Consider the following 26,210-nt stretch of genomic DNA (forward strand, 5'->3'; position numbering starts at 1 on the left):
AGTCATTTTAGAAAGTTTTCATAGAGAAATCTTTTTAATATAGAAATCATAACTTGCTTGCTTTTCCACACAAGGTGACAGCAGTAACACTACTTTCTCCTGGAGCAACAGCTGGTATCATGTCCCACACATTTAGCACCATCTGTCAGCTGTGTCACCAGGAAAGGACAAGATGTAAGTGTGGATGATTCAAGGCTTGTGTTGTCCATGCCAGCTCAAGAGGAAAACACGGCAAAGGAAATCTTGTTAGGGAAACGTCACTGGGGACAGAAGCTCGGTTTCAGTATTAAATCACAGCGACATCTTAATTTATCCGTTTCTGTTGTGATTCTAAGGACCGAATGTGTCTGTTTGGGAGAATATAAATACATCAGGTTTCACAATCATCACTGATTTGAGATGCACTGAGGAAGCGTTTGAGAAGAATATTATTTACCATTTCTGGAAGTATAGCAGTGATTGACATAGTGAATACAAATCTACTCAGACATTCTTTCATCGGCTCTGATATTGACCGATTGGAAACTCGGCACTGACATACATACATGCTGTTTGAATTAGACTTTCTTTGTACGAGTCATTCCCTTGAATGTATAGACAATCATTGACAGATGTGCCAAAACAATAAAGATGAGGATAAGGTCTCGCCCAGAAACTTTCCCAATATTGTGATATAATAAATCAAAACCTAATTTAATTGATTTATATAACAAATGTTTCCATCTAAAACAATAAATCAAGTCATATTGAATGGTGTTTTCACACATTAATAGTCTGATAGTCTGGTAGACTAACTTACATTATTTGTTACACTTTCAGCTGGTGCGATTCACTTTCATTGTGTGTTACTGTCTTTTTCAGAGATGTTCATTTCTTTTTCAATTAAAAACAAACTTATGTGATTATTGAAAATAATTTTTACGCCAAAATCCAGAGGTGTGAATAATTTTGTTATCAGCTGTAAAGATGAGACGTTTCAAGATTTGGAGAGGTTTTTAACTGGTGACTCACTGCAAAAAGGCTATTCATATTTTGCAATGAGTCACCAGTGAAATTAACAGTAAAAACTTGTAAAAAGCATGTCAGCAAACATGAAGATTGGACTGGTATTGACATGACATGAAGTGGACAGAAAAGTCCTGTTATAGTCAAATCCCAGTTTACATATTTGAAACACCATTTTGGAGAGAACTTGTCAAAGATAAAAAGGGGGAAAAAAAAAAAAACTAGACATAAAGAAACTCATAAGAGAAAAAAAATAAAAAGAACGACAATAAGTAGCAGAACCAAAAATAAAAGCTGCTTCAGTGCGAGTTTGGGGAGGATAAAGGATTAACTGGAAAGCAGCAGGGAATGAAAATAAGTGACAGTGCTGGGAGTTCTGCTTTCCATATTTTTAGATAAACAGCAGCCCACACTGATGACCAGAATCAACATTGGGACCAATCAACAATATGCTGCCTCACATTAGATGTTCTTTACAAAAATATGTAGACTTTTTGACCATTCCAGGCAAAAAAAAAAAAAAAAAAGCAATTACAGACTCACAGCACCTCCCAACCTGCTTTCCATCTAAAAGCAATATTTTGTGGTATTAAGACAGACTTTCAAAAATGTATTTACACAATTATTCTTCCATGGGAGAGTTTTAATGCAGATAACGGGCTTTTCTTTTTCTAGGATGATGGTTAAAATAAGCTGTGTAGAAAAAAAAAGGCAGCAGTTTAAGAATTCTACTTTATCTTCCCTCTAAGTCTAAAGCGCATAAATCAATAAGTGAGCACCTTCCTCCAAGGCAATAAATAAGAAGAAGCAGACGATTAATGTAAGCTTTTTTTATTTTTTATGCTGGGAAAATTAAAGTGTGAACCAGACTTTGAAAACATCACCTGCCTGCAGTTTTATTCTTCCACCTTCCACCTGTGTCTGTGGGGAACAGTTGGTATCTATCTCTCTGGCACGGGATGACAGATTCGTGTTAAAAAAAAATAATAATAATTTAACTAGCAGGTCATAGTTAGAGATTTATGAGTGATCTATCTAGTTACACAACCAGAGATCCTGAGGTGTGATTCTGCTTTTCTATGAGTCACTGCAGCATTGGGTAGGGCTGCCTACGTCTTAAGAGACTTTTTCTCCTTTTTGAAACAAACTCACAAATAGCTCATCCTTGCCTCATCAGTATGTCTACAGACAGCTACCAGTTTCAGACGGTATAGAAATCTCTAACCGGTTCTGATTTATCACAAACCCTTGTTTACTTCAAACACCTCGTTACATTCTTAGTAAATGCAGCACATAAATAAAGGACTGCGGCACTAATGTCATAACATCAGGAAGTTTACTTACATAAAAAGAAGAATGATTACCAAATCATCACCGAAGTGTGATCGTTGCCCTAAAAATAACATAATTCCTTTCATAAATCTCCAAAACTACACCCTGCCGCTAAACATCCAAATGAAATTCAAACACTGGTGTCATAATAACCAGCTACATGCAGACAAAAAAACCTGGCCGCTAACGCTGCGGCCATTTTGCCTCGTCATGAGGAAGAAAATAGATTTTTCCACCAGAGGAGGCAATAACCTGGATATTGCTGGTAGTTACAGAAGACTCACTTATCCATTTTCTAGACCTGTTTAACCATCTACATCTCTGGTTTCTTCAAAGCTAAAATCTTATTTACCATTTCAAGAATCAAACGGTTTTAGTTTCTATGATTTGAGGGCTTGTCTCGTCAGCCTAGGCAACCAGCAGCTGTAGATAACTCAATTACTCTCTGTTTTTCAAAGTTAATACTTTTGCCACCATCAAATAAGGTCATTTTAACAAGACAATCATCAGAGCCTGGTCTCTGTGCGGCACTAAATTTATAATCAAATCTAATCAACAATTGTTTAAAAAAAAAAAGAGGGGTGAACAGCCATATTTTCTGACAGTACCAAGAGTAAGCCCAACAAAAGACAAATAGTCAACTGGACAAATAAATAAGCAACAGAAACAGTGTAAGAAGAATATTCCCCAACTTTTAAAGTTTAAATACAAAAAACACAGACTGGAAGAATGAAAATACCAGGAAAACTCTGGCAAAAATCTAGAACCTATCCAGAGAAATTCAGATTTCTTGAAAAGGTGGCACTCTTGCCACCGGGAACAGCTTTAAGAAAAAGCTACGTTGTTTTTCTTTTTTTAATTTTAAAGAAGTTCATTTCTGGAATTACCATTAGGAAGAAGAGAAGAACAGCAGTTAGGCCGCCCATTTACAATTTATGAATAAACGATGACCTTAAAAACAATAGCTTTAAAAGGTAAACAGTGCTAAGAGAGTAATAATAGGACACAATCATTTTGAATGTCAAAGTTCAGTCTGTGCCATTTCCTCTTCAATAAAATATTGTTCCAGCAGAGAACAGGGAATAGGAATCACTTATAGGAACTGGATTATGTATTAGCTTTTATTACAATCAAAGGGTTATAACACAAAAAAACAAAGTATGTGGTGAAACAGAGATACAGAGGAAAAGTCTTTAATTTAACTGTCCAGAAAAATAATGTAGCAAACCTCAGCCAGCCTTCCAAGCAGAAGTAACACGAACTGATTCCAGTAAAGCCCTCCTTAACAGATGACACCACAGTCATGTTGTCATGTGCACTCCTTTCTGTTCAATTGTTAATCAAGCTGATCCAATTATCTTGTCCAATTCCGCACCTAAAGCAAAATTACTTCAACAACTTGAAAAATAATGAGGTCAATCAAAGTGTCACCATGTGGGCGATGATCAAGTCCAAAACACCAGCTTTCAACAGCGTTTAAAAAAAATAATAAAAAAACGGGAAACGTATGTAATTTCTGTTGTCTTGTCAGCTCCCCCACTGCGGGGGAGATGACAGTGACTGACAACCTTAAAAAACTATGTCTTTTTGTATTCTAGAGATAGAACAGCAGCAGAAAACACATTTGGTGTGAGAGAGTGGCAATCAGGGTTAATCAGATTGAGTCAGTGGAGTCCTAAATACTGGAAATGTTGACAAATAAGAAAGTAAAGATCACTGACTTGGATAAAACTCAACTTTAAGCTGTCAGGAATACTTTCTTCACAGCAAATAAAGTCAAGCTAAAATATGTATTTACTCCCTTACAGACCCTCTTCTGTTTTTGCTTCTTTTTTGTATTCCTTAATGTTTCAGATCACTGTACCAATGCTTTTATTAGACACATGTGAAGGAGCTTTGCCCCTTTTTTCTTGTAAAATTCTTTGATTTCAGCCACAATGGACCATTTTCAAGATTAAATGGCCTGTTTAAAAGGCCAATTATACTTGAATGCCAAAGCAGCTCCATCAGAGTTTAGTCCAGAATTCAAAGAAACTCCCAAATCATTATTTTGTAGTTTCTTTATTAGATGGACTTACTGGTGTGCTTTGGTTCACTGCCCTAAATGAAACATAACCAAAATGAGCTTGAGCTCAAGATCATAAACAGACACAGAGTAGATATCCTCCTTCGGTACAGAGCAAACTTCCTGGTTCCACCAATTTTAAGTTTTCCACCTCCTGAAGCAGAAAAGCAGTCTCATAACATCAAACTACCACCAAAGAGTTTGACTATATTTAATCAGGGAAGTTATATTTATGTGATTCCTTGATTCTGTAGTTGTTGCATTAATAATGCCTGTGGTTGTTGATGAAATCGAACCAAAAATATGTGGCAAATCAAAGTTAATTAGTTATTTATGAAGGGAGGCCATCATATTTGCACAAAGAGCCCTGCTGGTTTGGATATTTTTTTCTCCTTCAATGAATAAAATTTTTTATTTGTTAATTTTTGATTCTAGAATTTTGCTCGATAGTCTGAATCACTTAAACATAACTTTAAAAAGTCTAATTTAAATCAACAAGGGTGCAAATACTTTTACACAGCACTGCAGAATCACTGAACGCAGCGAATGAAGCCATCCATATCCAGAAGCAAACAGACAGCCAGCTTTTCAAGGAGTCATTTTAGGGCAGGCGTCAAACTGGTGTCGTCTTCCTGCAGCTGCATTACTCACCTCTCTCAGGACCGGCCCAGAGTGCCGAGACACGGCCAAACAGATAATGGTTAAGGCCAATAATGGCAAGCAAGAATCAATATAACAGTGCTTTACTGATGGCTCGGTGGGAGTCCCATGGAAATGCTAACCCCTCCACCATCCTGCAGCCATTCCTCTCACCACTGGAGCTTTCATTGAGCCGACTTGCTCATGTGATTCCTCGGATCGATAGAGAAAAAAGGAGATGACAGCAAAACATGATGGCTACCTCCTCCACCCTTTATCTCGAGGTGTTCATTGAGTTCTCTGAAAGGAGGATTGCAAAGGTTTGCCAAGGTCACAATGCGAGCTGCTCAGTAAGTTGACTGAGCGGTATCCAGCCTTTGTCCTCAAGCTGCTAAAATTGTGCAGCTGGAAGTAATAGAAGAGTAGAAACCGTTTTAAATTAAAGGAATGTTTGTTATGCATAAATGCATTCACATTATGCAACGAATAATTATATTACAATTCAAACACTGATGATTCTGACATGCAAAAAAAAAAAGTCAAATTTATTTCAGATGAATACTAAAAAGATTTTGATGATAGATTTTCATAATGGTTTTTAGGCACAGTTCTTCCACCGTACCGAGGAAAAGTCTGGCTTAAATTGCAAATGTTCTTTTTTTTTTTTTTACCACATTCTGTGACGTTACGATGATAACCTTCACTGCGTTTTATTGTAGTTTTCATGTGATGGACCAACTTATAACAACCCACAAGTATAAACCAAAACAAACAACTGACAAAATGTGGTGAGTATCTGCATCCAGCTCCCATTAGTGAATACTTTGTAAAACCAACTTTTGCCTTAATTGCAGCTTAATAACAATTACAGCTTCTAACGTGAGAAAATTACAGCAGCATCAATATTTTTGCAAGGAGCTCTCTCTCTGTGTGTGTGTGTGTGTGTGAACAGTATAGTTATGCTATCCACCTCATGCTGCAGATTAAGAAAACTACCGTCTCTAAACAAATACTTAGAGCATGGACGCTGCACTGCCTGCTAGATGGGAATTTAATTCTTCAGGATTAATTTATGTCTCTTCTTGACAAACTGAGGAAACCCATGATGCAATAATTCAACATTTCACACACTTTTAACTGCTGACGACAAACCCAAAAGAGCACGAGCTCCTTTGTTTTAAAAAGGGGAATGAGGCAATTAAAGAGTTCCCTCCAATGTGATCTAACACTTTAACCTTGAACATTTCCAGGGGTAGGAGGTCACTCCTCTGAAAAGTGCAGTGTACTCACATTGAATTTGATGATGTCATATATCAAGTAGCGAGGAACTGGCTGACCATTCACCTTGTCGATGATCATCTCCTGTGCAAATAAGGATAAAGGACAGAATCATGATTCAAATTCCTCAAAATAACATTTTATGATAGAGAGGAGTCTTCAAACTGCGAGCAATTTTATTGTCACAACACTGTAAAAGTCCTGTTGACTCAAGTTCTGCAGGATGAGACGCTGGAATCTGAGCGCTCCCCGGAGGACGGACATTCAGGGAAGAGGAGGCCTGCAGCAATGTCAAGGAAAGAGGGTAATGGGGGAGGTGTGTGTGTGTGTGTGTGCATCTATGGTTAAAGCTGTGAGGTAAGAGTCTGGTGAAGAAGACCATGACGCAGAAATAGACGGCTCATTTATTATACAAAGCTCTCAAGCTGAGGTCAGGTGCGGCTGTGCTGCAGGACACTCAGTCGAGATGAGTTTTGAGGAAAACGTTACACAACTGAGTGACAAAAACAAAACAAAAAAAAAACTGTCTTCACTGCTGAGCAAACGTAAGAGGAAGAAGGACTGCAGGCCTCAATCAAACAATACTCAATGCAGAGATTGAAATGATAAACAGCATTCCTGTACTTTAGATGAAGGGAAAAACTTATCATTAATTGTAAAGTTCAAAAGTTGGTGATATAAAAAGTTAGCAGTAAGTTTTAGTCAGAAGAAGCTAATAAAATCCAAGGCCATATGCTTAAAATTTTAAATCAGAAGTGGAGAAATTTTCTCTGAAAACAAAAAATGTCAACTGCTCAAAATGTGTCTTCTATTTTTTTATTTTTGTTTGAAAGGCTTCAGAAAGAAATCTATTATCTAGCTTCACTATGTTGGTGATCGGGATCAGAAAAATTAGTATACTGGTTAATATGTATAAAAACGCTCTGATAGTATAATGTCACATTTAAGCAATAATTTGAGATACTGTGGATGCACTTCAGTATTCTATAATCAGACCATTCAGATTCAGGAATTAACAGATCGACGGGCTTTCAGATCGGAACATAAAATGAAAGAAGAACTTTGGCTGCTTACTCCCAGCAAGTGATGAGCTGTTTCTTGATGTAGCGAATAAGAATTATTGTCTAAACGATGGTAAATAGGCATGTATTCATAAACTGATGGATGCATAATGAACATAGGCACAAAGTGACGGTTGGAAGCACAAATTGGTGGATGGATGGAAGGAAGCACGGACAGATGGGTGGGCGGAAACAGTCAGATGGAGGAATGGTTGAACAAAATGATGATGGATATACAAATTGGATCAACAAATCATAAATATTTTTATATTTATTATGCGTAGAAAGGAAAAGATGATAACTTGGAATATGAATATTTATCAATGTTAAATCTTCTTTTCTCTATACTTGTCCTTGGAAATCATCTAAACCAATTTCCTGATTTCTCCTGACTTTGTAAGACTGTGTAGGAACTGTGTGCAACTCAAGCACATATATTACAGGAGATTTGACCCAAACAGTGCAGACAGACATATTTCAATTTATTTCATTCGATTTCTGTGCAGTAGGTTGTCAAACCAACCTGCGATATTATTTAAAAAAAAAAGACAGAAAAATTGCAGAGCACCTGCTGTTCTGTCTACGTGAAGAAGAACACAACAGTGAGCCACACCAGTGCCTCATCTGCCTTCAGTGCACACCAACAGGCTGCAAAATTGCAGGGAAAACATTGGACAGTGATGACAGATGGTTAAATTTACTTGCCAAATGTCGTTTGGAAATGCGGGGCCCTTTTGAAATCTTTTTCCAGCTAACGTTTCTCTGCTGCAGGAGATTAGTCTGCTTTAGAGGAGCACAAAATGTTTCATTTCAGCATCCGACTAAGCTGCTGAAATTGACGCTGTTTTTGATCAGAGATGAAAGCAACTACGCATCTAAGGTAAGATGAGCAAGGCAATCAACTACAAGTAAAAAATATATATACGCATTGTAAATATTTACCAGAATTACAACACTATTTACTGTTACTCTCTTTGACTGCTGTAGCACTGGCTCAAAATATGCAACAATTCTCTGCAAAAGCCTAAACTTGCTAAATAGCTTTCAAATAATTTGATAAGTCTAAGTGAGAACAACATGTAAATTCTAGGTGGTGTATGTTTTATGAAGGCAGCTGAATATTTAATAAGGTTTGCCAAAACCAGACTGGTGGAGAGGAGAAATGAAGTAAGGAATCTGTCAGCCCCTGTGTAAAGGCTGAGGGGGAGAAATGATGCAACTGCAGAAGCTGCCATCACTGTGCATCTGGTGCACTGAACCACTGCAAAGACAGGCAGCAGCAAATGCAGGCAAGGAAATCCACCAGGAATTTAATCTACAAGGCGGCCTAATTCAAAATCTACACTAATAATAAAGTTAAGATCATCAAAAAGCAAGTAGAGATAAAGATCATCGTCATGAGCCACAACTGAAACTGCAGACAAAAGAAAAATCCGGTTTTCCCACAGCCCCTCATAAACAGCCGAGGACAGCCTCTACAAACCGAGAGCCAGAAGCATCAACACATGAATAAACAGGAGTCAAAACAAAGCTTGTGGCAACATAAAAACCATCCGTGCAGCTTCTTCAAATGAGCGGCAATATACACTGCAATTAGATGCCCCGCCTGAGTGTGGAAGCTAAAATTCACCACATTAGTCCGTAACTGTATAGCAAATAGGAGGCTGTTTTGCATAAAACAGTAAAACACAGGAGAAAAAAATTAAAGCAAAGCACAAAAAAAAGAAAGACAGAGAGTGTATCTCTCATCTTCTCATTCGTTCCACTAAACACAAACAAGTGCAGGTAGTTGTCATTGAATTTCTGATGACGAGTAACCAATTTTCTCCCTTTATTCACAGAGGAAGAATAAAATGACTCATAAGTGTGCACCTGCTGCTTTGGGAAGCTGCGTAACCTGCGCATCGCAAACATGTCGGTGGAAGGCTGGCCCTGATATTCCAGCAGGAGTGGAAGCCACAGAGGCTCCCAATGCACAACAGAGTGTTGCAACAAAACACACACACACACAGGAAACTGTGAAACAATTAATGAGCAATTTCTCCAGAACACGCGTGATCATGTTCCTGTCACCCTACTGCCTTTGCAGTGACACATGCTTCACATGCTTTCACCTAAGACTTGCAAAATGGAGACAATTTTCTGCAACACTGAGCACCGGGTGCATTCTTTACCAATGTGGAATGGACATGCAGGCTCGAGTCAGGAACTGGGAAAGTGAAAGACGACCCACAGAACATATAGCAATTTAAAAATCAAAATGAGCACACGAATATGTAAGGGGGGAAAAAAAAAAAAGCCTCCTCACCCCATCCAGTAGAGTTTTGGATAAATGAACGCGTAGATCCTTCCGGAACGGGAACTCGAGGTTTGCTATGTGGAAGACTGAGTTGTCCCTGTCGATCATGAAAACTTCATTTTTTCCGTTGATCAGCATCATGTACCTGTAAATAATGAGTTAGCACTGTTATATAGTTACAATTATGAGGGAACAATAAACTAATCGTATTTTGAAATGGATAACGTTACATTAGACAACCTAACAGGAGGATGTTTAGTTAGTTAAGCACAAAAAAACACATCTTCATTCTTCAAAAATTACATTAACAAGCTTTTTTATATATATAAAATGGCTAACCCTTTTGCACATATCCAAGACATTTTAAGAATCCATTTGAGTTGGGAAAAAAAACTATTTTTTTTATAAATCACTATTATTTTGATCAAAATTTAAATCATGAATATTCAACATAAAACACAGAGTTCAGAAACATGTTGTACTTCTATTACACAAAGAACAACTAAGGGTATGCTTAAAAAAACAATGTGTCCAGACAGACCACTTTTAATTACAAAATACCAACAAAGCAACCACTTTTGCTTTTATCTAGCTGAGCTGTGTGCAAAAACTGAGCAATTAGGAGCAGTATCTCAACAAAATGAATCCATCACACCACACCAACTTTTACAACCCACTTTCCACATAACCACCAGGAGGTTTATCCTAAAAAAATAGTCCTATCTTAGTCAAGAGTACTTATAGAAATATTTAATATCTTGAAAAGCAAAAATAAATTATTCTCATAAAAAAAAAAATGTCTTCAGCAAGTTGTGAGCATTGACAGAGGTCCAAATACAGCTAATCCCTGGCAGGACTTCCCAGGTACAATAAGAACTAATTAAAAATAACTAAATGACATCCAAAAAGTTTCTCCAGCACAGTCGACTGTGAGAAAACATACACAGGGAGCACTGAATAAAAACAATGTACTGTCAGAGTCTTTTACCTATGTAGACATTACATATCGCTGAGAAGTCTTTTACCCCTAACACATCTCTCTACTTTTGTTACACTCAAATATCTTAGATCATCAGCATTTTTAACAGCAAAGAGAATCTGAATGAATAGAAGTAGTAGTTTTCAAGGGGTGCCTCTCATTTCAGAGGATGAAAAGAAACTATCTGCACCAACATGGATCTACTTGAAAACGGTGTTACTTCCTTTGGTAAATGACAAAGTAAGCTCAGCTCAGTTCACAATCTACACCCAGACCTGACTATTGACAATCCACAGAGTTGAGAATCACTTCAATAGAACCTGTCTGAAAACGTTAAATTGGTTAAAAGCTCTCAAAAGCTAAGAAAGTCAAGAACAGATTAAAAACGTCAATCACCTTTCTCCGTCTGCAAAGGGCTCCAAACCTTCATGACTGCAGCGAAACACAGTGAGAGTCAGTATCTACTAATGTAGAAAAAAAAACAAGACCAACATCTAGAGCGCTGCAGATCTCACTTGCCTCTGTTATGATTTGTGTTTATTATTCACAGATTAGGCAAAAATGGCATCCAGATGAGAGGTCTGGGGTAAAACCACTGCTAACGAATGAGGAAAAAATGGTTTCCACTTAGATTTACCAAAAACCAACCAGAAAATACCCAAACTATTAGGGAAATATTCTGTGAACTGATGAGACAAAAGTAAACATTTATTTCAGGGTGTGTGTCCAGTTACACATAGCTCAAACTAACAGCATTTCACAAAAACATCACACAACAGTCAAACATGAGCTATGTTTTCATCCAATCTTCTTGCAAGTTTTGAGCAAACTTTTAAAATGTCGCAAAAAACAGAAATGCTAATTTGGCCCGTTTCCATCCACTGATTTGGAGCAAATCAACCATGCTGTGCAAAGTGTAATTTCATCAGATGTTGGCGCTAAGAATAGCTATTATAAACAATATCTGTGGCAAAAGCATTTTTGGGCTGTGTTTGTACGAAAATGAAAACATTTTTTTTTTTTTAAATTCTCTTTCAGTCCTTGGAGCTTTAAAATCGAACCGGTCCATGTTAAACTAAAATCAATTTTATTCCATATTTCCATCTTGTTTAAAATAAATGAATTTAGAATAGAGGAAAATGAAGTGAGGAAGAAAGGCTATTACTGGAAAATTACTTTTTCACCCGAGTAAGCCCCTCTGAGAGACTCAGCAACATAAGATCGGTGACTGTTAAAAATATCTCCAGAAATAAACCATCTTACCAGTGTGGGGTCACGGTAAGAACACTCGAATAGTGTTAATTTGATTCTAGTCTTCCTGGATCCATGCTGCCAGTGCATGAAGCATCGAGACCCTTTACACTTTCATATTTGATATTTTTCTGCATGGTTCTTTCAGTACAATATGAGGCTGTCATATGAAGGAAAAGTTGTAAATAACCTGAGTGTACACTTTAAGTGTGAACTGATTTTCTACTCTAAGTTTTTATCTTCAACTGGGAAAGTAATCAGGTAAAATCTCTTATTACATAGAGCCGATCTGTTGAGTAAATACCCCATCTGGACAATTGTCCTCTAAGTTACATAAAACCGAAATATAATTTCAAGGACATCAAATTAAATTAACTGATGTTACGGTACAGCGATTAATCAATATTATTTCAGTTTTTATAGAGGTTTTATTTTGTTTACGTAATCATCATTGAGCCATTTGTCTAAATCCAAACAGCTAACACCGAAGATAAAACACATGATCAGTGAAAACCTGACAGGCTTTAGTGAAATCCAGAGAGACCGGAGTGTAATCAAACTGTTCATCCAACTGTTTATTACCTCAACAACTGATTACTAAGTCAGGAAACACTGTACACAATAGATGCGAGTAAAATCCTTGATCCTTCCTTCTGTTCATTCACAGAGAGGAGCAGAAAGGCTGAAACGCTCTTAAAAAGTCAGCCCTGCTGCCTTTGTTTTCACTAAAAAACCGCCTTCAATAAATTTATAAACTTTAAAGACTCAGAGGTCTTTAACCAGAAGAATTGGTTTTAATATATTTTTTTATTGTTTTATCTCGTATTGTGAATACAGCTGTAATATATTATTTGTAACAATGTTCTTGAGTAACCACTGAACTGCACACGACGGACCAAAATCACTGCAGTTTTATCTTCATAACATTCCACCACAGGATGGCTAACAATCTGAATGCAGCTGACTAAAATAGATCAAGTTAAATGAAACGCAGAAAACAAGTAGTGGAAGTTGAGTTTAGTCAGGGTCAACACCAATCTTTTAAAAATGCTTTGAATGAGATCCAGATCAGGTGCTTGAGTGATCAGGAAATCAATATTGTAAAACGTACGTTAACTAGACACAATACTTGAGAATCCGCTATGTCCATTGGACAATATGGTGGCCAATCACAAAAGCTCATTTAGTGTTGATTCAACTGTGTTAGAGTGAAGAATGGCACAGAAATTAATTCCTAAATGTGACAACCAAACTCTACAACTCTTGCTTTAACCACAGTCGTAAAAACGTTACATTAAATCCTAAATGGACTAAATTTGTACATTGCCTTTCTAGTCATGTAACTGTAGGTACCTGGAATCAAACTGATAACTTTCAGAGTGCAACTACGACAGCTAGTGCAATTTATCTGTATAGTATTGTTCATCGTGAGGTAGGGATACAAAGTAGTTACACTAAAGAGCTTGTACCATCATATTTCTCTCCAGAATTAAAAGTGCATTTAGATTTAAATTCACTTATGAGAAGACATTGAACATTATGCTAATTATCAACATTACATCATTGAGTGGCCTGTTTACTTAGTCCGATGCAGAAACGTCTTTGAGATGCTGCAAGTAGCTATTTATTTGTTCATTAAGTGACATGGAGTGGGTTACATTTAACTGTATTCAAGAGTAAAGAAGATGTGCTTTTTTTAAAGCCATCTTTAAACATGTAATTAAGAGGAGCTGGACACTGTCCCTAATTTGCTTTTATGAAAACATTGCGAACGTGTGTGTACTAATTAGAGTTCTGGTTGCTACAAATCACACATAGTGGTGTTTGAACTACTTTTGCCAGATTGCATTTTATTTCCAAATAAACTTATTTTTGTGCCTGGCTAGTATATTAAAAGATACTATAGGGGATTTTTTTTTGTAATCATACAAGAGAGAAATTTCAAGAGTGCAATTTATCTATAGTATTTGCAGAATAAATTAAGGTTCAATTTATATCTTTACATTTTTCTTGCTTATTATCCAAGACAAAAGCAGAACAAGCATTTTTCAGCTTAAGGCCAATTGTGATTACGCAAGGTTTTTCTATTCAATAAATGTCACAATAATGAGATTCTTTTAATAGCGCATTTTATTAATTACTTTCTTCAAAATTGGTCAAGTTTATTTGTACAGCACATTTCAGCAACAAGGTAGTTTAAAATACTTTACATGATAAAAACATAACACAGCAACCAATTATGAAACAAGCATTTCAAATCATCACGAATAAACATCATCAAATATATTTATAAATGTTACTATTGATCAAAAGCAACTCTAAGCAGTTGCTGTTTATAGTCAGCGTTTCGGCTGTTTTGCAGTTTTCTGGAAGTCTGTTCCAGATTAGTGGAGCATAAAAGCTGAATGCTGCTTTCCGTGTTTACAGTTTGACCTCACTGGAGGAACCACTATTGATGTTTCATAGGTTTATGCTTCTTTATCACACTGAAACAAAACTATTTTGTGGCTTTAACAAATGAGAGCATTTATATAAGTAGAAAATGTAAAGCAACATTTAATGGTGTGCAAACTGGCAGCTCTGACTCAGTAAAAAAATAAAAAAAGTACACCCTTTAAGAAAACACAGGCAGATGACAGAGATGGACAGATTAACGAGTTCCCCACAGACGCAGCGTTGCATTTCTCATACCTGCTGTGACTCTCCACAATTGTAGCAAAGGGATTAGGTGTAATGGATGTGTGACCAGTACCAGCTGGTTGAGAAACGGAAAACTCAAAAAGATGCCAAATATAAGTGCAATAGGGAAGAGATTCTCAAACATAAAGGCTTTATGCTGTGTTTTAATATGGGAATATTGTCTCAATTAATCTATTGCTTTACAATTAACAAAATACAATATTTTTAAAAAAATCACCACTCACCGTCCAAGATAATATACAACATTCATTTTCAATATTCTTGACATTTTGAAAATTGTCAGCTCAGAATTTTTTGAAAAGAACTTTCAAACGAGAGAGAAAAACCATTATCAGAGCCGACACTCTATAGACTTAATTTCAGGACACATAGACGGCATTTGATGCTCTTGTACTTTAAGACGAAGTCAGGTGTTGCAAAGAAGTCTGTTAAAGTAGTGCAGGACGTGAACAAGGACGGCGTTCAGTGGTGAGGTGTGTGGTAAAAGTAAAACAGATCGTAAGTGTGGAACTGCATGAGACAGATTAATAGGTCAAAAAGCACTGCTCATAGGTTATGATGTTTGCTGATGACATTGTAATATGTGGTGAGAGTAGGAAGCAGATGGAAAATACTCTAGAAGTATGTGTGGGTGGGTGTTTTGGAGAGAAGAAGGTGAAAGCAAGTAGGAGCAGGAGAAAATTTGTGCAAATAAGATGAAAAACAGGTGGAGCTGTAAAATGTATTAAAGCAATTGAAACAGCAGGCATTACTAAGAGAGACACACAAGAACAGACAGCAGGCAGGGTGTATAGAGACAAGAGAAAAGGGTTATTTGTGACAGAGAGGTGTCTGCAAGAATAAAAGGAAAGGTTTACAAGATGGTAGTAACACCTGTGCCAATGTGTGATTTGGAGAGGGTGAAACTAACAAAAAAAAGACTGTGGGTGAACCTGGATGAGCTGAAAAGGTTTAGATCTCCACTGGGAGTGACCAAAACAGACACAACAAGAAATAAGTGCATCAGAAGGGCAACTCGGGTCGAGCAATTTGGAGATGAACTTAGAGAAGCAAGGCTGAGATGAGTTGGACATCTGCAGAGGAGGGAGTAACAGATGAACAGGAGAGAAAAAGGTTGAATATGAACTTGGCAGGGAAAGAGGAGGAAAAAAGGAAAAGTAGAGAGAAGGTTCCTGAATGTAGAGAGGAAGGATTTGCAGGGAAGTGATGTGAGACAGGAGAAACAGTGTGATAAAGACACCCCTAAAGAAGCAGAAGGAAAGAAATAAAGGGATCCTAAAATAAAAACAAATTTAGGGTTTAACTTCAAATTGATAAAGCTTTAATATACTAAATTAAATGCATATGGACAATAGTATTTTAGGCCAAAAAGGCATTTCAAACCACCTTTAAATTGGGGTTAAAAGAAGCAAAAAAAAAAAAAATGCAATACAATAGCTGTAATACACAACAACCATAAAAAAAACTTTTTGGACTATCTACCTAAAAGTGTGTTAGTCTCTCTTTTGCTGAATTCATAGCTCGTCAAGGCATGAACTCCATAGGACCCCTGAGGGTGTGCTGTGGTACTAAATGTTAGCAGAAAATCCTTTAAGTCCGGAGGTGAGGCCATCACGGCATCCAGCAGAAGTATGATTGGATTGGGATCTGGGGAGTTTGGAGGCCAAGTCAACATGTCAAACTTCTTGATCTCCTCAAACCATTTTTTTTTTTCATTTATGGCAGTTTCATTGTACAGTTGAAAGAGATCACAGGCATCGAAAACAGCAAAGAGACTTTGACTGATGTGCACCTATGCAGCCTCATACTCAACACAGTGTTTTCTGGCATCTTTCAATCAGATCCAACAGTTTCAGTTGTTTTCCCACCCATGACCATGTCGCTGCACAAGGGGAACAACCCATAGAAGTCATCTAGGCATCACAATTTGGCCCGTGTCAAACTCACTCAAATCTTTGGGCTTGCCCAATTTTCAAGCTACCAACACACTAAGTTTGAGGCCAAAATGTTCACCGAACATACTCTACCCTAAAGGTAATGAAGCAATTATCAGTGTCATTCGCTTCTCAAGTCAGTGGTTAGATTATATAAAAAAGATGTTTCTTCAACCCAAAACTCTAAGTATTATATACTCTTAAAAAGTGTGCATTTCACTGAGTAATGTGAAGATGCGCTTTTACAAAATAGCTTTAAGAGCAGATTACCAAAGGTAGCATATCGTTGTAACAAGTCAGTAAACGACATCACTACTTTTCCTCCAGTGCAGGTAGATGCCACTCCCTTTAGAGTTAACAATCCTTTTAACTGAGTATTATTTAAAGGAAATCCAATAAGGCTATGCCTATAACTTAATTATTCCCTAGTGCTTCTAAAGGATGTTTGTCCAGAGAAGAGGCTACTCAGTTAAGGGTAAAGAGAAGAGTTCAATATCCCACCGTCTTACAGTATCTGCGAGAAGAATCAAGTGTGGGAGGAGAAGAAGAGGAAAAATAAAGAGCTGGCCAGATATTGCTGCACTTTTCAAGTAGACATGGTGATCGCAAGATTGAGCAGGGTGAAGAAGAAGAAGAAGAAAGAATGCAATGTCTGCACAGCTCAGTTTAGGCAAATCATAGTACACACCAACGGGACAATCTCCTTTTGAAAACGGATAATGGGTTTTATGTCACAAAATGACTAATGGCTCAAAAGATCAAACAGGCTGAGAGCCACAGCTGAGAAGATCTGTCATCCAGTATGGACACAACAGGTCTGAGCTGAGCAGAAGTGGTTCCCCTGCTGTCTAATTGGCCAGTTAGCCATGGGTAATGTTGTCAAGTGCTCAGAAGAAAAAAAAAAAAGAAAAAGAGGAAGACCATTAGTTCACTGCTACTCCCTGTGGCCGTCCTCTTCATCCCAGTTTCACCTGATTCATCTCTTCCCCACTTCTCCGAAATAATGTTCACAGCAGAAACTGTAACCGTTTCCTCCGACAAATCAGGAAACTATTAAATGTAATGTGCTCTTTTATGCACACAAGTGTAGGTCCGTTCGCCTCTTCCTCTTCTGTTTCTGTCTCCCTGTCCTCTCTGATGGACGCTGTGAGGCTTGGATTTTATTCCTACACCCTGAGCCATGTCCCCCAAGCTCTTTAGCTCTAATGAGGCGTAGACGGCTGGAGCGCCAGCTTTGCTAGTCCAGTCCTGCGGCATGACTGACAGCAGCCGAGCTTCAGGGGAGGGCTTAAATCAGATCCAAGGGCTTTGCACATCATTAGTGGTATGTGAAGGGGAAGTGCCGCATTTTTTATCAACCCAATGAGGCTCGGGTTATTTTCCCTTTAAAGACAAAAAGGAAATTGTGGCTGCCCTTTCAGATTAGAGGTGAAGAAAATTTATGTTGTCAGATCTTGTCAGTGTGTTACGATAAACATAGTTGGAAAAAATATATATAGGAATGTAACTTTGTGACTCGCATTTCTAGATTTATCGATGCAAATAAACAGTTAAATTTTATGGCAGATATTTTTTATAGTTTTACTGTCTAGTCTTGGTCATACTTTTGGTTGAAGCAGGCTTTCTAGTTAAATTTTAAGTGGTGTGTTGTCTTTATTGTGAATTGCTGTAAAAGTAATTGACCAATGGGACATGAATAAAGATCTGAATCTTTATTGAACCTACAAATCTGGACATGAGGGAAGGGAGAACAGATTGGGGGACAGCGGGACAGATGGATGGATATATATAAAGTGGTGGGAGGATGAAAGAACAGATGATTAGATAGATTGGTTAGCGGGTACATGGGTGCTGGATAGACAGAAAAATGGACAGAGAGATGGATGGATGAACAAGAGAAAGGATAGATTGATTGACAGGTGTGCAACTTAAAAAAATGTACAACAAAACAGTTTTATTGGATCAACTTTTTTGGAAAAAAAAACTTAGCTAAAATTGGTTTAAATTTGACTTAGACTAAAATGAGACTTTGTGTCATTTGTGGGATTCATCAAGATTCTATTGTCAATCTCCACTTTTACTCATCTTACAATATCAATGCAGGTGCCACACAGCTTTCTACAGGTACAACTAAAAAAATGGAATCTTGTGGAAAAGTTCAATATTCATCAATAGACATTTCAGAAAATAAAACTCAGATTAATACACATAGAAAAATTATTCAAGCTTTTGTTTCTTTTAGTTTTAATGATTATAGCTTACAGATAACAAAACCACCCAAATTCATTGTTTCAGAAAGTTAGATGGCATAAGATGAATTAAAAAAGGATTTTTTTGTTTTAAACAGACTCTTACACTGACATCGTCCAGAATATCTATGATCGAAGATGTATGGGGTCAGGGTTTCCTCAAGTGTAAGAAATTTAGACAAATGTAATTTCCTCTGGCGGTAGTATTTAGTTCCTCATCTATGGAACTCCTTTAAACCACTACTAGCCTAAATCATGTCATTTTTTCACGTCTTATCTGTTTATTTTTCAAATTGCATTTTGTTTACTCTTTATATTGTCTTGAAGGTGCCTTTTAAAATAGTTTTTCCTTTCTTCAGCACTTTGTATGAATGATGCTGTAAAGTTAAAACTGCCTTAAAATACACACATATTTTCAATTCCTACTTTCTTGTCATTTTTTTCCTATCTTCTCCATTCTTTCTGGATCTGGAAAATACATAATTCATAAGACTATAAAAAAAAATCCAACACTGTGTAGGAACCCTGTAAATTACAGTGTTGACTAAAACATCCCTTATTTACAAAGAGTAAACAAAGACAAAGTGGTTCTAAAACGGCACTCTCCCACTGCATTATTTTGGATAATAGTTTATTCTTTTCAAATCGGAAAGGAGCAACCAAGTCCAGTTTTTAAGAGCAAACTTCTTTCTGACGGCTACAAGCACAGCCTCACAAAGTCATGCAACAATGAACAGCTGATCCCAACTATGTTGAGGAAATCGTTTCAGGACCTGAACTAGGCAAGCTGTAACTTTGCAATGAAAAACAACATGCTGTATGTGTTATGTAACTTTTACTTTCATAAGCAAAACAAATGCTAGTTTATTTATATCTCTTAACTGTATTTAAACCAAGCAGCTCAGTCTTCTGAGAACATTCATTCTGATTAAACCTTTCTATCTATAGAGAGTAATTCATAACTTATAATTATTTTAAATTAATCTTTGAGGAACGAAAATGAATTAGAGTAATCTTAACACAGGAAATCCAACACTTTCCAAAGTAATTTCTTTAAAACCCAAACCCTCACACCTCCTCCCCTCATTTTGCTCCTTTTCCTCCTTCCTCACTGATGCACAAACCAATCAACCAATGTCAGAAGACCCTATAACAAGCCGATTTAAAATTCAACTGAGTTGAAGTTTCTCCTCTCAGCCAATTCACAGATTTTCCAAAGCCCATTAGAAGCCATGCGCTTGCCAGATAAGACAGTGACGGTTTATTGTTTGCTGTATGGCTGCTTTGTGCATGAGGGAAAGGCTGCAAATTATTTTTAGCTAAGTAGATTCACTTCAGCAGTTTGTCATCATTTTTTGCTTGTTATTGTCTTAGTGAGCAATGCAGTTGAGCTGTCAGGTTTGCTGATGCACACAGCCCTGCAGCCACAAAATGAGACTGCCAGGATCATTTTCTTGGGCCAGAGAGCATCTCTGGAAGAACAATAAAGTTGGTTAATTTTCCTTTTGTTTGTTTTACTTTTTCACAAAAATTAATTTTAAAAATTGTACACCATTGCTAAAGATAATGAATTTTAAAATGCAATTTATTTAATTAGAATCAAGATCTGTCTTGCATTTGGCAGAGTCACGAAAAGGAACCTGGAGAGATTTAAACCAACTATGACTGAAGAACGCTGGGAAAATGTAAAGTGGAATAATCTCTCCTCGCCACCTCGATGAGTCAAACTTCCAATAAAAACTCAATTCGGGTCTGAAAACTTTGCTGAACAGAAAGTTCAGCAAACTTAATTAGAAATGTCCTGCACTTTTCATAGAGTACATAATAAGAATAACTAACTGCAATTCAGTTATGATCATTACACCTTTGCAAACAGCACATTCTACTAAGCATGCACACTACCTTTAAATTCATCATTCTATTTTTTTTTTTACAATTTAATGCCTCTTTTTCTCGCTTCTCACTATGAATAGAGTGGGATCAAGCATTAATAGTCAATACTTTTCATGGTATTTGTCTCTGAAGACTGATAACCCAAAAATTGACTTCCTGTCTTTCTTGACTGTCAGTTTTCAACTAGATGCAAAAGATTGCTCAACTATGCACATGTACGTTTTGAGTACATATCATTTTAAACAAATTAACTATGTATAAAAAGACCAACTTCAAACACAGGAAATTAAAAACGTAGTTTCCTTTTAAAGAGATGAAAGTTATCTCTTGGATTTGATAAAATAATAAAAAAGGGATTTAATTAAACTTTCTAACATACGCTTTTCTCAAAGCAAATAAAACACAGTCTTGTGAGGATACAGTTCAATGCAGTATGCCCTGCTCACTGTTTGTTTTTATATTCCCAACATTAAAATGTTGCTTACCAACTATGAGGAGAGTGAAAAATAGAGTAATATCAGCATAGTGCATATCCCGAGCCTGGCTGATGAGTCACACATGACATGCTGCGCCTCTTTTCTGCATCACTACTGATGAAATCACATACAGCATCGCTAACCTTTAAAACTCCAGTTGCTGGAGGGAAAACAGGTTGCACGTCAAGAGTTTGGGTAAGCAGCGGAAGAGCTCAAAGTCTCTGATCAAATTTAAGAACAAAACTTTTAACTGCATTCTCAAGCGTTCTGCAGATAACGGCGGCTAATTACGCACATTAGCAGCGTCCTAGTCAGGAGCCAAATCTGTTCCCTCCGAGTCTCGCGCTTACAGGAAATTAAAGCGCCGATATGTAAAATTCTGAAATTGACTGCAGTCATTAAATATTCATCTGCACACAGCGCATTTGCACCAGCCGGCGAGGCAGTGCTTCACAGCCGACTAGCAGAATACTAAAACGTCTCTCTCTTCCCTTGCAGCAGTGGCCTCGAGCACTAGAGAGACATGAAACAAAAGAAAACAACAAATTCACAGGAAAACGTGACGGGAAAGAGCAAGTGCCCTGGCGCATTTCTTATTCTTCATGGATGACAGACTGGACAAAGTCATCCCTCTCAGTCTGGATTTATCCATCAGAGCAGCTAATTTGCACATCACTGCCATACAGAGAGCAGTCTGCTTGATTAGCTATATACTGTAATTAAAACTTAATGAGGGAGCACAAGTCGTGTTAAGCTTCCTTTCAGACCTCACAAACAAAGTCTTAATGGCTAAGCTGAGTCATACCTTAAGGACCTTATAGTGTTGTATCATCCTAACAGAGCAATCCCATGAGAGCAGGACTGTTCTCCAAAGTTTAGGTTCTGGAGGCAAAACTGCTACAGTAAGGTATAAAGCCTTTCATAACATACAGAATAATTACTTCTTTAGGCTCAAGAGATTCTAAATTCTCATGATAAAAGTTACTGAAAAAGAATTATTGATTGTCTTTCTTTCCTTTAATCATACTGCAAAGTCTTACCATCGCTGTGTACTTTGAATACATGTGTGTTTATATTTTTTTCTGCTTTTTTGTCATATTTCAAGGTTTAAGTGTGATGATTTGGGGCTGCTTTGTTGCATAAGGAACAGAATAACTTGAAACAGTTGATGAAAACCAGAATTTTGTTCTGTGAGTCGACCTCTCAAAATCTCCAAAAAGTCAACAGCTTTGGAGTGGTCTAGTCAAAGGCTAAACTTCAGTGCAATTAATGAAACGTATGTTGAAAACATTTCAATGCGGCAGAATTCAAACAATTGTGCAAAAAAAAAAAAAAAAAAGAAGAGTGATGTGACTGGCTCATTGTCAGTTGTAGATGCTTGATAGTAGAAGCTACTATCAAAGATAGATCGAGCATTCTACATTAGATTTAGGTTAATTAACTTTCACATAGAATCAGGTTGGTCTGAATTCACGTAATGAATTAAATAAGCTCTTGAAAACTACAGTTTGTATTCACTCAGGTTATCGTCGTCTGGTATTAAAATTTTGTTTAATGATTTGAAACTTCTAAGCGTGACAGGAAAGCAAAAAAAAAAAAGAAAACCTGCAAGGGAGAAATGTGTTTTCAGCACCTTGGATGATGAATTAAACAAATGTTGCACAGCTCTCCTTGAAGACATAAACTCAATGTGTTCCCATCGACTCAGAAGAAGTTCAATCAATTAGACGCACAGATTATATCTCATCAGAGAGAGAAAGTATGGCACCTGCACTGGCACGTGCTGCGAAAAAAAAAAGAAAATCAACTTACCGTGTGCCATCAGCTTTCCAGCTGACTTTGTAAGGATTCTGCTCTAGAAAACGAAGATTTTGTCGGTCCATGGACACAGGCTGCGCACCCGGAAATCCAGACCTGTTGTCAGAAAATATTGTAATTGGGCTCACGTTTAGGCCAATATTTCATTACATCACATAAAACATACACATTATATGATATTATTATAATTGATATTATTATCAATTTATTTCACAGGAACATCCATCATGACGCAAGACATCGATCACATATACGCAGTATCTCTTCTTAGCTCAGTCTTAAGTCTAATAATTCTTTATCAAGTTCAAAAGTGTACAAATCTTTTAGAAGGCTTTTTATGCAAATGATTGCTTGAAAATCCAAACACTTAAAATTAACTTTCATTTCAACATGCAATGGACACGAATGCAAGCATTTTAATATTTAGACAGAAAACAACTGATAGTTAATAATAATCAGATTATTTTGCCAAACATTAGTTCCTGCTTAAAATGGCTAAAAATCTCATCCACATGCATGACATCAAGAGCATATGATTAAAATCTTGCTGGTCTGCATTTTGAAGCTAGTTTGTCTTGTTTCCACATGAAAGACTTTGTCTGGCGAGCTTCTGATTGTTGAAGTGAGAGTGAACATCATGAATGAGATCAAAGGAGACATATGGGGGTTTCAGAAAAAAGTCCAGGCTTTGTAAAGAGTCTCAAAAGAAGTAGAAATCAACCCTGGCACTGTATCGAAGTATGTCTAAAGATGGAGGACGAAAACAACTACAAACATGGTCATACAAAAGCAAGCTTATCTCATGAGGAGATGAGAAGAAGTTGTTCCCGAAATTCCTGAAATGTCATCCTGAAAACTACAGCAGGTACTTGTACAGTCAGAAAAAGACATTTAACTCTAATGGGAGGCATGCAAGGAGGAAACATTTGTTCCACCTTTCAAGATAAATACCCGATTAAAGTTTAAAAAAGAGAGCATAAACAAAGATCAGGACTTCTGGAGAAATCTTTGGTCTATTGAATTATATTGAATAATCCTGATACCAGAACAAGAGGACGTGTTCGCCCCGGGTTGGTTGTGTAAATAAGACTAATTCTTACTTGTCTCATCTGACTAAATGAAAGTTAAATAAATACAAATCTTATATAAAGCTATTAAGAATAGAGGTTAAAGTGTCATGGTTTGGGGAGAGTTTTCTGCGCCAGAACTTTCCACTATGATTTTTTTTTTCCATGCATCAAAGGGTGCTTGAAGAAGATAACTAAATTTGATATTTCATAAATTGATCTTTTTTTCCACATAGCTATAAAGCTTGTTTGGGAGTTTTTAAGCTTGAACTTTAGAAGTGCTACAGCTTTAACTGCCTAGTTATTTTCTTATAAAGTGAAAGGATGAGCTCAGAAAGTATGAAAAATGATGTCCTCCTACAATAGATAAGACAAATAAAGGACACTCCACATAATTTTGGTTCTACACATCGACTACTTCGAGAACATTTTCTCTCTTGAAACCCTTCATGGCAAAAACCTTCTGCATCAGCCCATTTAGATTGCATAGTAAAACTAGAAATTAGCACACAGGGCTTAAAGAAAGTATTTAAAAGAAGGGAAGAGAAAATTACAGTGTGGATTGTTCTCTGTGCTGGGATGAGACAGCTCAGCGGGGCTGGCAATTTCCGTGGAGGAAAAAAAAAAAAAAAAAAACTGCTACGGTATATTCCCCTAAAATATAAAAATCTATTTCTGATTTTACCGCCTGCCTGAAAGTGTGAAGATGCTCCAAAAACAGAAAAAAAAAGTTGAAACAGATGAGTCACTCCCGACTATGCACACCTACATACGTTTGTATACACACAGTTTCCCAAAAACGAGAGAGATCAAGGAGCGCCTCACCTGTCCCACTCGGCCATCTCCTGACACATTCTTTGGATCTCGCCCAACTTGGGTTGGGTCGTGACCTGTGTGACCCCTTTCACTGAGATCCCTTCGAGAAACACTGCACCCTGGGAGGAGAAAGTAAGAGAAAGAGGAAAGTCAAAAAGGCGTGGAGTTTGGATAAACATTCACCTCCTCCTACACACAGCGATCCAAAACAGATGTTTCTCTGGTTCTGAGTTGCTGAGTGCAAAAGAAGTAGGCAGAGATATTCAAAGAAAAATGCTGCTTTTATTTTTAACCATCTAAAACCACTGACACATTAATTATTTAAAGTGTTAGCCTCATAAAACGTGTTACTCTGCCTCGACTCAGTCTCACTACAGCTGTAACCTTGCTCTTATACTGCTGACACAATCACTTCTAAAGTACTTCCTCCTTTCACTTGTTTTTTGATGCTTGTTCTGAGCAGGCAAGTCCTGCTAACTGCTTCAATGTGACAGTAAACAGAGACAAACAGAAACAGACGAGGCACAACAGTATATCATCTCAAACACCCCAAGTTCAGTTTCATCAAACCAAAAAATTATTTGTCCAATTGCATTTAGAAACTATAATCCAGTAATTAATTTTCAAAATAATGGCTTGTTTCACTGTGGATAATGACTCTTCCTTATGTTCTTTTGCTTTTGTTCTATGGTTGAATTTGCTGAAATTGATCCAAAAAACACTCATGATCTCTGGGACACACATACTTACAGATGAATATGTCACTTTCAATCTTCTGGGAATTGTACCAAAGGATGAACAAAACTTGTTAAGGCCTATTATTCCCATTATTGATAACTCAGCGGATTGTCTAATGATTTCCAAAATGGAGTTTTTGAAGTGTTGCCACATAACTCAAATTTTACACAATGACTACTACATTAAGATTATGTATTATTTAAAATTCTGACTTTGAAACAAAAGTAGTCATTTAGTTAATAGAGAAATGATTTAATCTATCACATAAGTGATCTTCTCTATAAGCTCCACTGTTTGTTCAAAAACAAAGAGAGAGAGAGGGGGACTATATCATTCCGATTGCTTTAAAAGTTGATCATGATAATACTGGGCAATGGCTTGGCCTCCAGCAATTTACCATCAGCGATATGTTCCAGGTTCCTCTAAAATGGTTTGTTACAGCAGAGTGCACATGAGTGAGAATAGGGATCTAATTTCTCCCTCACCTCTAATGCCTCTGACCTGGCAGAGAGTGAGAAACTGTGGCTAATCTCCTGAGATCAGAGCTGCAGAGTCCAACAGAGCAGCACAAGTGGATTCTGGGTGGCCACAAGAAACAAGAAATACATTA

At 37.1% G+C, this 26,210-nt stretch overlaps 1 protein-coding gene across 1 annotated transcript in view; it reads right to left on the reverse strand.

Annotated features, from left to right (window-relative positions):
• rngtt (RNA guanylyltransferase and 5'-phosphatase) overlaps positions 1–26,210 on the reverse strand; it is an 87,683-nt gene that overhangs the window by 53,290 nt on the left and 8,183 nt on the right. The window contains exons 7-10 of the mRNA XM_015057527.1: positions 24,872–24,981; positions 22,974–23,075; positions 9,689–9,824; positions 6,332–6,403 (exon numbers count right to left, since the gene is read on the reverse strand). Coding sequence (XP_014913013.1) covers positions 6,332–6,403; positions 9,689–9,824; positions 22,974–23,075; positions 24,872–24,981 — 420 coding nt within the window. The remainder of the gene's footprint in view (positions 1–6,331; positions 6,404–9,688; positions 9,825–22,973; positions 23,076–24,871; positions 24,982–26,210) is intronic.

This window comes from Poecilia latipinna, unplaced genomic scaffold, assembly GCF_001443285.1.
Source record: "Poecilia latipinna isolate Pla-1442-1.1 unplaced genomic scaffold, P_latipinna-1.0 Scaffold61, whole genome shotgun sequence".
Classification (NCBI taxonomy): Eukaryota; Metazoa; Chordata; class Actinopteri; order Cyprinodontiformes; family Poeciliidae; genus Poecilia; species Poecilia latipinna.